This window comes from Phasianus colchicus, chromosome Z (genome assembly GCF_987193195.1).
Source record: "Phasianus colchicus chromosome Z, bPhaCol1.hap1.1, whole genome shotgun sequence".
In the NCBI taxonomy this organism is placed as follows: domain Eukaryota; kingdom Metazoa; phylum Chordata; class Aves; order Galliformes; family Phasianidae; genus Phasianus; species Phasianus colchicus.
Window position 1 is genome coordinate 50,448,423 of NC_143476.1, and position 17,042 is coordinate 50,465,464.

The 17,042-nt window shown below is 36.7% G+C and overlaps 1 protein-coding gene across 1 annotated transcript in view; it reads right to left on the reverse strand.

The window, feature by feature from the left end:
- Positions 1–17,042, reverse strand: part of AOPEP (aminopeptidase O (putative)) — a 175,978-nt gene that overhangs the window by 76,351 nt on the left and 82,585 nt on the right. Inside the window, exons 10-11 of the mRNA XM_090131202.1 lie at positions 10,001–10,044; positions 1,646–1,706 (exon numbers count right to left, since the gene is read on the reverse strand). Coding sequence (XP_089987328.1) covers positions 1,646–1,706; positions 10,001–10,044 — 105 coding nt within the window. The remainder of the gene's footprint in view (positions 1–1,645; positions 1,707–10,000; positions 10,045–17,042) is intronic.

Genomic DNA, 17,042 nt, shown 5'->3' on the forward strand with positions numbered 1-17,042 from the left:
TTGCTGACATGAATTTCCTGAGCAAAACCAACCCAAACATTAAAAGTGAAAACACCATGGAAACAAACAAAGACACTATAATACAAAAAGCCTCACATATGGGAAAGATACAAAAGGAAATAGTTCTGATTTAATTTTCAGAATGGACAGTATGATGCATATTTCCTAATCCCATTAAGTAAAATAATCTCTTCAGTAAGGAAGTTTCTATTCAAAATTTAGTGTAGTCTTCAATATTACTTGTAAATTAAGAGACATTTTAGCTACCATGCAACAGGACTCAATATGCAAAATAAGATTCATAAGCAGAAAGATGACAATTTCAGTGTAAGGCACAGGACACTGCTGCTCTGCTTCTGCAACACCTCTGGAGCAGAAATTTTTCCAGTGGCTCCACCACTCAAGAAAGGCAGTCAACTGCAAAGAATACTGGGTGCCTCAGTTCACAATGCCTGGTTAGCAAGCTCAGCAGTATCATCCCACATAAAAGAACAGGCAGAAAGCTTCCTATACAAACACACTGGCTCTCTCATCATGCAACCTATATAAGACAGCAAAAATCAACTCCATGGAGTTCCTCGGTTGCTGCTTATAATGCAGATAATTCACCAGAATTCACCAAGAAAATGGTTTATATACCTTTGCAAACCCGAATCTATCCCAACAGCTAAGAAAATATTTTGCTGAAAAAAACCCACATAATATGTCTTAAGGTGTTTTTTGTTTCTAATTTTCTGCACACCAAACGATTTATAATTCTCTAGAGAGTAAATAAAGTCATAAACAGATTACAGATAGAAATGTACTGAGAGCTACTAAGCAGCCTTGACAGTCTTGATTTCAGGTATAAGGCCTCCCCAGATGATTTAATAAAGCACTAAGTGAACAAGGTTTTTTATGCACTGAATGACAGCTCCATTTCTTTTAGTACAGTGGAAATCAGTTCCTGCAAGAGCCTGAGAAGTGCTGAAGGCAACAAGAGTAAGAAATCAGACAGGTTACTGATGAAAGAAATAGAGGAGAGTTGAGCATGCTGATTCTCAAAAGAACAGCTATATTTTTGCTATGTTTTACCTACAAATTCAGTAGACACGGGAAATTATGAAACTACTTGCTAGTCATTCTGCACAGCTTACAGTAGACACTCAAGCAGACAGTGTTCAGTTTTCATACAAATCAGTTATTTTCAATTCTTTAGCATACTCCTATCTTCCTTACTTGTGATTTCAGAGCTGACTGTGGAAACAAGTAAGGCATATCCTCAGAGAGACAATTCTACACAAAATGGTAGAACACTCTTTTATTTCAGAGAGCCTGTTTAGTACCTTAAAACTATAGTTATGCAACATCAGTTTATACTTAAAGCAGCTGTTCTACAACATATTGAATTTTCTATTTATTTTCTTGATTAAAACATAGTATTAAAATCAAGGACTTTTTTTCAAGAAATGATTGAACATCAAGATGCATGATTACATTGTCCTTTCTCTTGCACCCTTCCAATTAAAGCAAATGTTCTCTTCTTTCTCTTTGTATTAAGATGTAGAGTCATAATCAAAATTGTTTATTTAAAAATACTACATTATATATACAATGTGAAATGCAAGTCTCCAGAAAGAACAGAGAACAAATATTTTGAATTTACCTTTGGTATGCCAGAAGTATCAAGCCAATTCTGGGAGATACTTTCAACAGTTAACCCAGACCTTCAAAAAAAAAAAAAAAGTTAGAGAATACACACAAAAATAGACATTTTTCACATTAAGTTTAACAGTGAAGTAGCTAAGCAAAACCCTGAATTTCCGGTACTGAATGTAATACAGTAGTAGTACATTATGGATTTTTTAATGAATAATACCATCAGAGGTGATATGAGCAAATAAAAGACAGATCAGATTTTTTGCGTGTTTAAACAGAGGACAAATGGCTATAGGCATAGAACACATAAGATAGTAAACTGCATTATAAAACGTAATTTATGAATATGTGCTCTCATTTTTCTTTCTTCCACTGAAAAAAAAAAAAAAACAACAAAAAACCATGGGACAAGTAAGTTTAACTGGAAATACACAAAACCAGTTGTTACAGAAGCAGCCTATAAGTAAAATTAAAGTACCAAAGAAGATTAAATAAAAGAACAACTTCTATAAACTTATGGATTTCAAAGGCACCAATAGATTTTAATCCTCAGAGTTACTGAGTAGTTAATATATTTTAGTTTAAGTTTAATCTCTCCTACATTTTCTTTATATGCTGATAACACTCAAAGTGAAGTCTGGAATAGTCTAGAGCTTCAACTAATACAAAAGGAAATAGTTTGTTTTGACCAAGCAGCGTGCTACTAAAATAACCACAGGCAGAATTATTTGTACATTCAGAAATAATATTTCCACTTTTGCTTTTGCAAGTAGCTTCTGCTGAATTTACTTCAACCTAGGCTGAAAACTTCCCAACTTACAGAGAAGCAAATTATATTAAAAAAATTACACTGTTCATGCAGTATGCCAATACTGAAAAATAATACTTAAATAAGCTGTCTATAAATTCTGAGAAGAACATGCACAGTCCTGTGCACTGAAATACCTTGGCAAGAATCATTCTAGTATCTGCAGCTACCCTCAAGTGAAGACCCATAATCAACAAAGTGCCCAAAAAGAACCTCCATTTCGAATTTCTAAAGCAGGAAGGCAAGCTTCTCAACACTGGTTTTAATTTAACTTACATGACAAAGAATTCTGTTGGTTTTCATTTTCCCCAACTCTGAGAAAGTTCTGCTTAACATTCTGACCGTATAGGAAGTTTATTTATGGACTGTATCTGTGACTGTGAAAGAATCTGCAATGAATCCATCAATCATTTTTTACTGAATGATTTTAGAACACCTTTAAATATTAACTTTGCTATGCCACTGGGAGACAGATCGATCACGGTTATGCCTGACATGCAACTAGGAAAATTAATGCTAGAGAGCTTATCAAGTCTCGAAAGCAGTCAATCAATATGATGAAACACTCAACAAAATCATAGAATAAACATTTGTTTACTGCTCTTAGTAATCATTATAATTATTTTTAATCTTGTCTAATTTACTCTGGACTGACCAAAGATCTAAATTATTGATGGTTAGCATGATTGGCATGGTTAGCAGCAGCACTTTTCCAGACATGGGTTATATCTTGACTTAGATATTCTTAATTTCCTTGAATTCAAGATGAAAAGTTTCCCCTCCATCTCTCAACAGAACTACATGTTATATTCCTTTGAGATACAACTAATAGTTACAATCTCTATTTCACACCATCATGTTAGATCTACCATGTCTACTCCCATTTAGCAGTATTCTGAAGGAAGTATCTTTAAAAGCAGGCCTGCTTAATAGAATAAAATTCTGCCAATTTGAATTAGAGGCAGGAGTATCTGATTAAAACAGAGAGTCAGCTGTCTACTCATTGAGTAATTGTTCAGCGGTACCTGCAAAAAATAAGCAATCTGATCACAATAAGCTCATCCAAAATACACAGGAATGTTGTAACAAAGGCAAAAATGAATCACCAGGTACCTTAAACATAAAAAAGCCTGTGCTTACAAGTGCTGCCCTGTGTCTTTCAGCTACTAAGATATACTTGCATACACAGGGCAGAGATCACATTAAATACTGTAAGAAGCTGCAAATTAAAAAGAAAAAGGTCATTCTATTCACAGTGACAACAATGTCATCTATACGTGTATACAGTCTCTATTCTTTTAACAGTTTTCTTTAGTTTTTGATCAGTCATATATTGTGTTGCTGACTAAGGAAGCTTAATTTGGAAACTAAACCGTCTATTTAATGATAGTACTATATTTCAACAACTCAAGCAATTTAGGTCCCAGCCTTTCTCTCAGGCTCTTTACAAGTGAGAAATGACATTTTAAGTCTGGCTGAGGTGACTTAAAAAGTTCTACAAAGAATAATAATTCCCAAAGAGAAAAAGAAATCTCCCTAATTAATAAATCTGAGAAGTCAAAAATATATCCTGTAACATTAGAAAATAGTAGACTGCCACAGTCTGAAAAAAAAAAAAAAAAATTATAAAACTTCTCATACCATGTGATTCAATCACAGTATTCAAGAAAAAGCATTTTTACATTGGCAAGGATTATGAATTTTCAGGAAATTACCATAGTATACGTCTGATCACTATGGGAATTGATTTTACACAGGTAACTAAACCTGTGATGTCATGCTTGTGATGGGATGGTCTTCTACATTCAAGTGAATTATATCTAGATTTGGTCCACTTTTAATACTACCTTGTCTTTTATGCAAATTTAGAACATTTAAATTCTAGGTCCTTCAGGCTTTATTACATTTATCTCCATGAAGTATTCTAAAAATTGGTGTCTAATTAAGCTAGTCAGTTGAATTCCTTCCAAAGTGAACGGGAGGAAAAAAAAAAGGTAAGTCCAAACAGTCAGTCAGTACACTTTCCTTGGGATAAGACAACTTTTTTTTCTTGAGTGCATCTTACTGTGGGTTTACTGCAAAAAGCACATATAGGACAAGCTTAAAATGAGACAGCAAAATTTTGTATAGTCAGAGGGAGGTCAGGTGAATCATTTAATTTATTCTGTCTCAAGCAGTATAATCAGAAGACGACTTTTCCACTTTTGCTCTCATGAATCAAAACCATCTTAGTTTTATGTTCCAAAGCTGTACAAGAGCTAGCAGCTAGGTAAAAATGCTTTCACATACACACTTAATTTGTTTTACCTTGGGATAAGAAACATAGCTTCACATTGCCAGTTTCTCCACCCCCTTTAACAGCCTAGGCAAAACTTAAAATGCAAGGTTTTCTCAGAAAAAAAATTATCTAGGTTGAGTGATTACACCATATTTGCTATGTAGTGACTTTATTTATTATACCCCATTGTGTTTTTTTTTGAGCCTGTGAGAGATGATGGTGACAGACAGCATATTTAAGAAAGAAAAAATCTGCAACAGCAGCTGGGAACAGTGAGTGAAAAAATGTAAGAAATAATACTGCAGCCCCCAAGATCAGTGCAGAAAGAGGGCAGGAGGTGCAGAGTAAAAGCTCTCGTTAGCCCAGGAGAGGCTCATGGAGGAGCAGGCTGTCCCCCTGTAGCCCATGGGCACCACGCAAAGCAGACCTCCACATTCAGCCACGGAGGAACCCATCTTGCAGCAGTGGGTAAGACCTGAATGAGATACAGCCCATGGAGAGCCCCCACAGCAGAAGCTGTGCTCCTGGCTGGAGCTGCAGCTCTGGAGAGCAACCCTCAGTGGTGCAGGAGGGCTGGGGAAGCTGCCGCCCATGGGGACAGTGGTGGAGCAGTGCCTGGAGTGTGGGCCTCACGGTATGGAGCTGTGTTGGATCAGTGCGGGGAGAGCTGCCACCTAGTATCAGTTTGGAAAGAACATCATCTTGTGAGAGGGATCCATGTGGAGTAGCAGCAGAGTGACCATGAAGGAACAAGAGAGAGAAAGTGTTATGGACTGTCTGCAGCTCCCATTCTCTGTTTTCCTGCAACCCTTGGAGGGAGGAGGTAGAAGACAGAAGATAGACAGGGGGGCAAGTTTTTAGCTTGCTTTTAGTTTGTATTGATCTGTCCTGTTACAAACAGGCAATTATCTTCCTATTTTGAAACTGTTTTGCCTATGATGGTAATTGGTTCGCAATCTTCTTGTCCATATCTCAACCCCTACAATCTTTTCCCCCTCTGCCTTCTGCCTTTGAGGACTGTGAGTGAAACCTATCAGAATGAAAGCACTACAACAACTTAGGACATTCTTGATAGTATTTATCAAAAATATCAACTTGTAGCATACTACTTTTTTTATTTTTCTTCAAATGTTTTAGTGTTGTGAAGACTATTGCGAAAATCTGCTCTAAATGAGTTGAGAGTCAATACTTAACTGAGACTTGGAAAGGTTTCTACCAACTTCCAGACAAACCCAAAAGATACATCATAGACTCATAGAATTGCTTAGATTGGAAGGGACCTCAAAGATCATGTAGTTCCAATCTCCTGCCATGAGCAGGGACACTTTCCTCCAGATCATAAACAAATTACTGTTTCAAAACCCACGGAAAGGACTCAGAGCCAAGTATTTCTAAAGGCTGCAATTCAGTAAAGCACCCATATTCAGAAAGGGCACTTACCACCTACTTATGTTGCCTTTCAGCATCTGTAGGACTTAAATCCGTATGTCTGATTTTCTGAATTGCCTTCTGCTTTAGGTAGTGTACCGGGCTAAGGGAATCTAGCTTATAACATAGTATGGCAATTTCTTAATTGCTTTGTACCACTGTTCCCTGCTGTAAGAACACTAGTGTCTCCTTTATCTTATCTCTTGTCAACTGTTTAGACTAAGCTGATCAGATGATGAATGATCTAACATGTATACATACAGTATACGGCCAGATGCAATGTTTCAGAAAAATCTCTATAAAATACTTGCATTGATGATAATTTCAAAGTTAAAGTTATAAAAACTGTCTACATAGCAAGCTTTCATTGCACTGGGCCCCAAGGCACTTTGGAAACTTTAAACATAAACCCACTTAATTCCTCAATCAAGGAAGAGAATCCACATTAAGAAAAAAAAATTTTGTTCAAATAAACAGGGAACATGAAAGAACATAACTTTTTTGTAGGCAGAGAGGGAGGTAAAGGAAGGCAAAAAGTCAACAGATCCAGCTGAAAATACTTCAATAAGCATATTCGCTTCATCTGGATATATGAATTCATTCATATAAATTATTTTCAAAGTAAGACATTTCAGCTATATGATAAAGCAAAGAGTAGTGACCAATCAGTGACTGTCAAGAACCTAATAGCTTCCTACAGATAAGGTTTTTTTTTCCTTTTTTTTTTTTTTTTTTTTTTTTTCCCGAGCTGGGATCACAAATATTGGGAAAGAAAGGTTGGGAGCCTTACAACTGTGCATCTTCATCAAAATCAACATATTCATGGTAAGTAGCCTTCAGTGTGAGCATCCAAGAGGGAAAGCATGAAAGAAAGAGACATATACCTACGTAGATGAATGTTTTGAAATTACAGCATTATTTTAGCATTGATTTCTTAATAAACTGACAGTTTATAAAGATGTCCAAAGAATGCGGTTAGTAAGTCTGAGTTATTAGCAGTACAAATAGCAGAAATATAACACAATCCATTCTCTGTCTATTCTGCGTTATTAGAACAATAGGTTTATTAATCCTCTTATTTATTTTATTGAATCAAATAAAAAAAATCACCAGAAAACTAACACAAAAATGATCTGCACTCATAAAGAACACAAACAGCTGCAACTCTGATTTATCTGAGGTTGACAAAGCTCACTCTGTATTACAGGACCTTAAAAACACTGAGTTTTTGCATGGTTTACATGATGGGCAGATGTGGAAAGGATCAGTTTACAATTAAGGAACATAGATTTAAGCCTTAAGAAGAGCAGAACCATGGAAAGTTTTGATCAAAGTTAGTGGACTACAATAAAAAGACATGTAGGAGTAGTTTTGTTGTTGTTTGGCTTGTTTCTAAAAAAAAACTGCAATGAAGTCTCAAATTAAATATGAGGAAATAAGATATCCCAGTTGCAAATGAGTAGTATTACAGATTTCTTACTAGTTACAAGTTAATATAGAGCTACAGCCAGAGCATATAATATTTTAAAAGACTTTGAAACAATGACAGATAATGTTGATAGGCATTTCTCCATCTTGTCATTAGCCCCTTACAGAGAAAAATCGACCTTAAGTGCAAGCTAGGAGATTCTAGGCCTGTTGGTCAGAATCCAGCTGCAGTGCAGAAACAGAAGGATCTGTCTGTGAGAATGGATTCCTGTAGCTAGCAAAACTGAGTCAGAGCAGAAAGGAAGTAGGTAGGTATGTAATCCTCCTCTATGTATGGAAGACAGCAAAAATCAGGGACTGCATCTCAAGAAGTTATGTCTGTATCTTGGAGCTGTTCATCATTGGGAATGTACTAAAAAAAGCTCCTGTAACTAAAACCTGGAGTACTTAAGTTTGGCAAAAGAAGAAAACTTACAGTCTGCTGCATCAAAAAGCAGAAAACTGATGTACCATTACTCCATTACTACCACTACCAAGTAATAATTACAGAAAATTTCCACACTTTAGTGCAATAGCTTTCTGCCAATTCTAATGCTACTCTCATTATAAACATCTCCCAACGAGCCAAACTCTTCTCTTAGCAACACTAAGTGTGCCTCTTTTGCCATAGCTGATTTAGCTATGACATAGCTGAGTTGGCTTCATTCCATACTAGTAATTTGTTTTTACTTCTTTCTTTCTTATTAAGGTCAGACTCCAATGCAATATTAGAATGCTTAATATTTTTCAAGGAAGAACTGTTTAGGTTTAATGTTAAAATTTTACTTGGTAGAATTGCACAAGAGTGAGTGATTTTGTGTGCTACTGAGAATTCGAATTGTTGCTCTGCACTTTGTGTGTGCCTTATTCTTGTGGTTGAACCTTTGTGCAAAAAAAACCAAAAAAACAAAAAACTTATCAACAGATGATGTCTAAAGATACTTTGTTTTCACCTCTTCTCCCTTCACTTTTCCTTCAGGCTGTTTTTGTTTACTACCAACAGCATGCATTCAAGAATGAAAAAAAAATCTTTGTAGTAGACAAGAAATAAATGCCTACTCTCTATTCACATGTTCTTTTACTCCTCACACTGCTGTTGATATCTACATTCAGGGTGATTTTGAGAGTACACAAGTTCAGATAAACTGTATGTCTGGCTGTAAAATTAATTTCCATAGATCTGAATTTTTCTATGTATTATTCTGGAGGATGATGCAAAACAAATGGTGCCATACTTCCTTTGCATTAGTCTTACTAAATGTTTACACATATCTTGGCATGTATCTTGGCTGAAAATTGGCTGCTTATTCAAATAACACTTTGCATTGGGCTGTGGAGAAACATACGAGAAAAGGAAAGTGGAATTTCTACTAACAAATCAATGTATAATCAAATCACTAGATAATTTACTTCCTCATATTCTCCATATTCTCTATTTAATATTCCTGATTCTTGTGGGGCTGGGAATCCCTATCCAAGGATACAAACCACACAGCATTCCAAGGTAAATCTTTGAAAACTGTAACCACTCCTGGTGGCACAAACCAATATCTCAGTTATGAGTATCTTCCCTGTCTCTCACTCCCTAGAACAGAAGCCTTTCACTAAAAATCTCAGAACTTCACACTTTAGACTTCTCTCTGTTTTTCTTTTTTTATTCGGGAAAAATATAAACTCAATAAAGACTTTCATAATCTTGCTTCTGAAAAATGTGTTTTTTCCAGTAAACGTGCTATTTTTTAAAATATGCCAGAGTTCACTGTAGAAGAACCTGTATTTGTAGCACAGCCCACAGTAACACAGAACTAACCAACAAATAAGCAGTGATGGATTCAAATTTCTGTTAAAGACATGCTGTACCAAGTTCAGCCAGTCACACAGAGGAGGACTTCAAGGACATGAGAGGTGCTTAACACTGGATTTCCGTGTTTTTTATCTTTCCCTCATTTGGAACACTGTGTGACAAGGAGAGGATACTACCATCCTACTGCTTGCGTAAAAACCTTCTCTGCTCTCCTAGATCCAGGGCAAAGCTCTTCTTGCTCTTGGACTTCATGTGCCAGAAGCAGCTGGCAGGAGGATCATAGATTAAGCCGAGCAGCTGTGCCCCGCACTTCAGGTCACACAGTGAACACAAACCTTAATGCTGCTGCCTTAACATTCAAAACACTGCTTGGGAGGGGAGCATGGAATAGCTATATCACAAGTCTTATATTTTTGCTTGTACATATGAATGAGAATTTATAGAGAAAGATAAATGCATATGTTTGAATGCAACATTCAGAAAATAATAAGTGAAATCCTATTTCTGACCAGCATTGCTGAAAATTAAATCTGACTCCACTATTTTCTATGACTTTACTAATCTTGTTCTCACTTACTCTTTTTGTTCGGGTATGTCTTCCAACAGCGTAGAAAGAAAATCCTGGAAAACAAACAAAACACCACAAATAGTGTGTTTATGAAGAGATAACTATGTGTCTGCATTGCTAAAAAGCAACAGATTTTTAAAGACTGCATACAACAGTATGATAAGAACAAAGTTTGTATATCTGCCCTGGAGCTATTCTGCTCAATTATTTATGCAACAAGCCTTATGTTTGTCAGTTTTTCAACCCATTCAAGGAAAGAGTGTCAATATTGAAAGAAAATGGACTTGAAAAGCTTGTTGACTATTTTAACACAATCCTACATTCCCTTTTTAATTTCTCTATAAGAATACACAAACTATAGCTGTTAAAAGCTGGAAATTCATATACTCAGGCAGTCATAAACACCAGAGTCATGGGTATTCTTCACATTCTCTTCATTGTTCTATTGCTATCACATTATCATTAGTGTGTAATTATTCACGAAAATATAATTATGAAAATAACATATTTTAATGTTGGCTTTTTTTTTCTTTCCTCTATGCACTCAATTGATTAGAAGGCCACACCTACCCTGACAAAATTCACAGTCTTGCTATGAATCACACCATGAAGTAAACTCTTCAAAGAGAAGGAAGACAGAACTTCTTTCATGGATTAAGAAGGAAAGTGCTATGACAGTGGAACAACATTACTATCATCCTCACTTATAACAGTATGATAAGCGCCCTTTATAGAAAGTTCCACTTGACATTACTGAATGGCTCTCTGACATCCCATCCTTTCCACAACCTAGCATTATTAAAGACAGTCACTCTTCATCTGTCTAAATACCCACAAAGCATAGGAATTCTTTTTCACACTTGCAAAAAATTTGGATTAATCTCTTCTGTCTTATTTTAATTGTTTGTATTTCAATGCTCCAAAACAGAATAGGAAAACAAAATACCTCATATCAACACGTCTTCATTTCTTTTAACATTTGCCGGTTATTAATTCTGCCTGGCATATCACCATCATAGGACTGACTTTTCAGTTGCTTATAATTTTGCCAAACATTAAATATCAGGAGTGAAATTTTAACCTTGGGCTATTTTTGCCTTCCTTTCCAGGTAATGGTTCAGAAGAGTTAAATGTCAAACCTAGGAGATTAAGCCTTAATGACATTTAATAGACTCTAGTGACCTTAAACTTTGAAGCTAAGACCTGCAGATGGATGACTGAGTCAAATCATGAAACAAAATACAATTCGTATTTTTTCTTTTTCACAAGTAATTCAATGAAGTCAGAAAGAAAACACAAGTTAGCAATCATGTCACCACAGTGCATCATTGTTAACAAATCGGCTTATTAATATTTATATTTTAAATTATAATTGCATTATTTTATAATATTTAATAATCTGTTATCATTATTAATATTAGTAGTAGTAGTATTAAATAATCTCAGTTCCCTATGTACTCCTGTTGCTCTTCCGTGGTTGGAAACTCAGAGGCTAAAAAACAGCTTTTCCTTATAGACAGAAACTGTCACTCTGAAGTTTGTGAAATGAACAACGAATATTAAAGGAAAAAAATCTTTTTTGTCGAAAACTCAAATCTAGATATTATTAGTATTTTGTGATAAAAAAATTAATTTCAGTTCAACTCTCTAATCAAATATACATACATGAAGTTGTATAAAAGCAATGACTCAAGATGGCATGCTTGACATCAAAGGATGCTCAGTTAGTAACAAATGCATTTTTGCTCCAGATGCACTCACAGCCAATTCCTTATGGAAACTATGACTCAAACTACCTCTATTATACAATTTTAGAATTACTTAAAAATTGGCAAACGTTACTTTGTCCCTTTTGGGGTTGAAAATAAATAATAAGCACCTTTCTTAGGTTGCAGCTGGAAGACTGGATGCCTGAAAGGCCAACTGTGTGTGGGATGTGGCAAAAGAAGGGTGGCCAGCATGGCAAGGAAGGTGATTGTCTCCCTCTGCTCTACTCTTGTGAGGCTCCACACAGAGTACTTGGCCTTGGGCCTCAGGTACAATAAAGACATGGAGCTACTAGAGCAGGCCAGATGATCAGAGTGCTGAAACACCTCCTGTGAAGAAAAGTTGAGGGTGCTGGCCTCATTTAGCTTGGGGAAGGCTCTGGGAGAACTCACAGTGGCATTCCAATACTTACAATGAGCTTATAAATAGAAAGCAGACTGACTTTTTACACAGGCAGATAGTGATAGGACAAGTGGGAATGATTTTAAACTAAAAGAGGGGCGATTTACCAGGAGGCTGGTAATGAGCAGTCCACCCGCAGGGGACTTTCTTAGGAGTGGTGCTCTTTGACATCTTTAACAATGACATCAATGATGGAATTGAGTGCACCCTCAGCAAGTTTGCTGATGACACCAAGTGAGCAGTATGGTTGATACAGTGGAAGAAAGGGATGCCATTTAGAAGGACCTCAACAAACTTGAAAGGTGAGCCTGGGTGAACCTGTTGAGGTTCAACACAGCAAAGTGCAAGGCACAGAGGAATCCTAGGCACATATACAGACTGGAAGGAGCAGTCCTTGAGAGCAGCCCTGCAGAGAAGGACCTGGGGGTCGTGGTGGATGAAAAACTTAACATGATCCAGCAGTGTGCTCTTGCAGCTCAGAAAGCAAATGGTATCCTGTGTTCCATCAGAAGAGGGCCAGTAGGGACAGGGAGGTGATTGTCCCCTTTACTCTGCTCTTGTGAGGCCCCATCTGGAACACTGCATCCAGGTCTGGGGCCCCCAATACAAGAAAGATGCAGCTGCTAGAGAGGGTCCAGTGGAGGGCCTCCTGATCAGAGGACTGGAGCACCTCCCCTGTGAAGACATGCTGAGGGAGCTGGGCTTGTTCAGCCTGGAGAAGAGAAGGCTGTGGGGTGACCTCATTGCAGCCTTCCAGTACCTAAATGGTACTGGTGGGGAGTCAACTCTTTACAAGGGTAGATAATGGCAGGACAAGAGGAAGTGGTTTTAAGTTGAGGGAGAGAAGATTTAGGTTGGATATCAGGGGGAAGTTCTTTACCAAGAGAGTGGTGAGGAGCTGGAACAGGCTGCCCCAAGTAGGCTTTGGATGCCCTGTCCCTGAAGGTGTTCAAGACCAGACTGGATGTGGCCCTAGGCAGCTTGGTCTAGTATTAGATATGGAGGTTGGTGGCCCTACAGGCAGCAGGGGGATTGGAGCTTCATAACCCTTGAGGTCCCTTCCAAACCAAGCCATTCTATGATTCTATGATTTAGATTAGATGTCAGGGCATGTTGAGGTACTGTCACAGGCTGCCCAGAGAAACTGTGTATGTCCCATTCCTGGAGACAGTCAAGGACAGGTTGAATGGGGTCCTCAGCAGCCTGATCTAACGGGCAGCAACCTTGTCCACAGGAGGGATTTGGAACTGGATGATCTTTGAGGACTCTTCTAACCCAAGCCATTCTATCATAAGTAAAGAAATACAAGCTTGTACATAAATTCTGCTAGCACTTTGATTCTGGAGCCTATGCTGCCTCAAACTCATTTGTAAAAACTACATGTGCCTATGAAAAAGATGAGGAACTAAATGTTAATATCAATGGCACTACTCAATCATCCTTTCAACTTCTTTTTAAGATTATTCAGCAGAAAATCATTGCTAAGATTCAATTGATTATTTAAACCTCATCCATGCAAATCAAACAGAAACTGTAGCTGTGATTCAGTAGGCACCAATAGAACTCGCAAGCATTGGAAGTACTCCCTTGTCAGTTTGCTCTGGTCACAGTTAAACAAAAAAAAAGTGCCTTTTCCTATCAAATGATTATAAAATAGGAACAAACTACTATGCACCTTTACGCTTAAAGGATGCTGAATAGAAACTATGCAAATACAAAATCTTCAAGTCAGCAGTGATGTGAGAGACTGTGATAGCAAAAATGGAAATATAGAAAGATATTCCAGAGTTGATGACTGAAGCTGTAGACTTACTTCAGTAGAATGAGAAAGACTTCTATATGGTATCAGAAAGGTTTATGATATTTTCAGAGAGATGGGTCTCTTCCTTGACAGAAGAGATAACACTCATAAAGCTTAGAATTTCTTTAAAGATCTTTGTACTCGAAACAAGGATGCTGAAATATATTTGGATTTATATATATATATATATTTCAAATGTGTGACTTATAGAAGACTTTTTCATCTTTCATCTGTAAGAGATATGATTATAAAACTTCTGAACTTCTTTTAGTTCCATTCCTCTCTGCTGTTTTCTCCAATTCCATTTCTAGCCCTACTTCATTATGATATATCTATATTTTAAAATACTTTAAGTCGTTAATTATGAAAAGATCAGATAAAATAGGATCTCTCCACAACAAAATCTCTCCAAAACAAAAAAGCCTTATACCATGTTAATCATTTTTCTAAACCAGTCTTACTCACACAAAACTTTATATGTTCCTTTTCTTTCAGTTTAAAGTCCTTGCCTCTTGTCCTATCACTGCATTCCCTGATAAAAAGTCCCTCACCAGCTTCCTATAGGTTTCTAAGTACTGGAAGACTGCAGTGAGGGCTACCTAGAGCTTTCTCTTCTCCAGATGGTACAATCCTAGCTATCAGCTTTTATTCACAGAATAGGTACTCCAGTCAATTGAAAGAGGAAACTAATTCAATATGAGTAACAATGACCTGTTTGTTTATATTTTACAAGCACACGAGAGTAAAGAAAGACCCTTGTCCTACAGGCTGCTGTGGCTGGGACAGTGTCAGAATCCACACCAAGTTCCATGGATTTCAACAGCTGTTTACTCAAGCTCACAAGTCAAGTATGGAACAGCTGAGGCCAAACTGCAGTTATAAAAGTTTAAATAAAAATAAGTATTAGGAAAAGATTCTAGACGATGAAACATCAAAATACATACAGACTGCATTCTTAAGGTTCCAATTCTAGATGAAACAGTTCTAAAAATGGACAGTTAAATTACTATTTGTGCGTGCACAGACCAACTTTTGGTGTGAAAAAGAAACTGCGTGCACATACATAAAAAAGTATGCAGGAAGATGTTGATGTAGACATATGCACAGTAAGCTTGGATTCATACATCTGCCTTTAAAACTTTCAAGTATAGATAAAATATTATTTTTTGAAGCGCTGTCTTCTTTGTTGTCATTTTACATGAGCAAACTGTAGCTCTATCGGATGATTGAACACTATAAACCTTTGGTTATTATTGTAACAGAAGTACATAAAAATGAAAGGCTGCAAACAGTTCAGTTTCCAATGTGTTCTTATTTCAATATCAAACTGAACAACAGCTTTAATTGCATTACAAGTATCAGCAACTTGCACTCCTGTCTATTTATTCATAGTCAGTTACACTATATCCATTTTTTAAAATTTCATCCAACGCAGCTACTAAGTGAATTCTCCCAGAGAAAGAAAAATGGAAGACTTTCTTAAAATCCTTCTTGGAGATTCCAGACTTGTCTGTTAACAACTTAACTAAAACAAACAAAAACTGCTATGAAAAACATACTGAGCATGCAATCAAAATGAGGGAAAAAAGCACTGATTAATGTTTCACATCTGAAGTCATTTCCTTGCACCTGCAGCTCTCATCTACAAAAAGTACTACAAACACCACTGAAAACAAGGCTGGTATTCAGAACATGGGCAATTATTTTCACTACTTTTACTTTCCCCCTTCCCCACAATTCCTAAAGCTGGGAACTTCTACAATTATTTTGGACAAGGTGGAAGTACAACATTATGACATTTAAACTTACATTCATACCTCAATTTATTTTAAATCTTTTATTCATTTAAACCTGGGCAGCACATTCGCTCAGGAAGGATCCTGAATAATAAACTTTATACTAACTTGACTTCACTGCTCCTGCATTTTCAGTTCCTGCTGTGATTATTTATCTACCAATACCAACATAAATACAGTCTTTAAGACTTCTTACAGAGAAAGAAAATACATTTACGGCTGGATATAGTCCTATCTGCTTTGCACTTGTTAACATACTGATTAAACAACAGGATCATACTAAAATTTAGTCTTGCCCTTAATTTACAACTATACACCTGCCTAAACAGTGGATTAACTCTTCCCATCAACTTCAGTAGGAACTGGATTTAGGCTGATATGAAACAAGGTAAAAGCACAAAAAGCATCACCTCTTTATACCCGATTCTCAAGCAAAGCCATTTAGGAATGCTCAAGACATCCAGCTCTTGCTAAAAATATTTACTGTATATAACCAGAATACTTTTATAGTATAGTACACAGTAAATCAAAATCCACCAAATCAAATATCTTCAAATAAGTAAAGCACCTGTTTTTGATCTACATTAAGCACATAGCTATGCACATACTCAAATAAAAACCAGCCTAGGAAAACTAAAATAAAAGTATCACTTACTCTTGCTTGACTAATTAAAGAACATTGAACAGGTTTTTATCCAATTGCTCAAAACAATGGTTTCTGTGTGCAGAAACAGCATATCAGACTACAGCAAGATAAGCAATAAACTGATGTTTCATAGCAAAGTGCTGGGCAGAATGAGAAATCTCTAGGTACAATTACTAGCAGCATAATGTGCTAGAACATCTTGCAGCATTTATACAGTCTACAGACACAACTCATCTTATGTCAAGAAATTGATGTAGTTGCAACTAGACCCCTTTTTCTCACCAAAATTCCTGCATCTGACTACAATCAGATTAAAACACTAGACTACTTCAGGCCTTACCACTTTCCTGATTTCTGTAATTTTCAGCACATCTTCAGTTGTGTAATTCTGGAGCTCACATTTATGATTTTGGACACAATAATAGAGACAAAGCTTGCATAGTCACTGGTGTTTTCCACTGTATGCTAAATACAACTGCTCAGGGTCTAAGTAACACGGTACAGGAAACAGCTGTAGCAGTAGAAAAATTAACTGCCTCAGCATCCCAAATCTTCCTCTGCAGGGCAGAATTGCTGCAGTTGAGCAATTAAGCCTAAATATTGTGACATGATATAAAAAAGAATCTGCAGACCACTGAG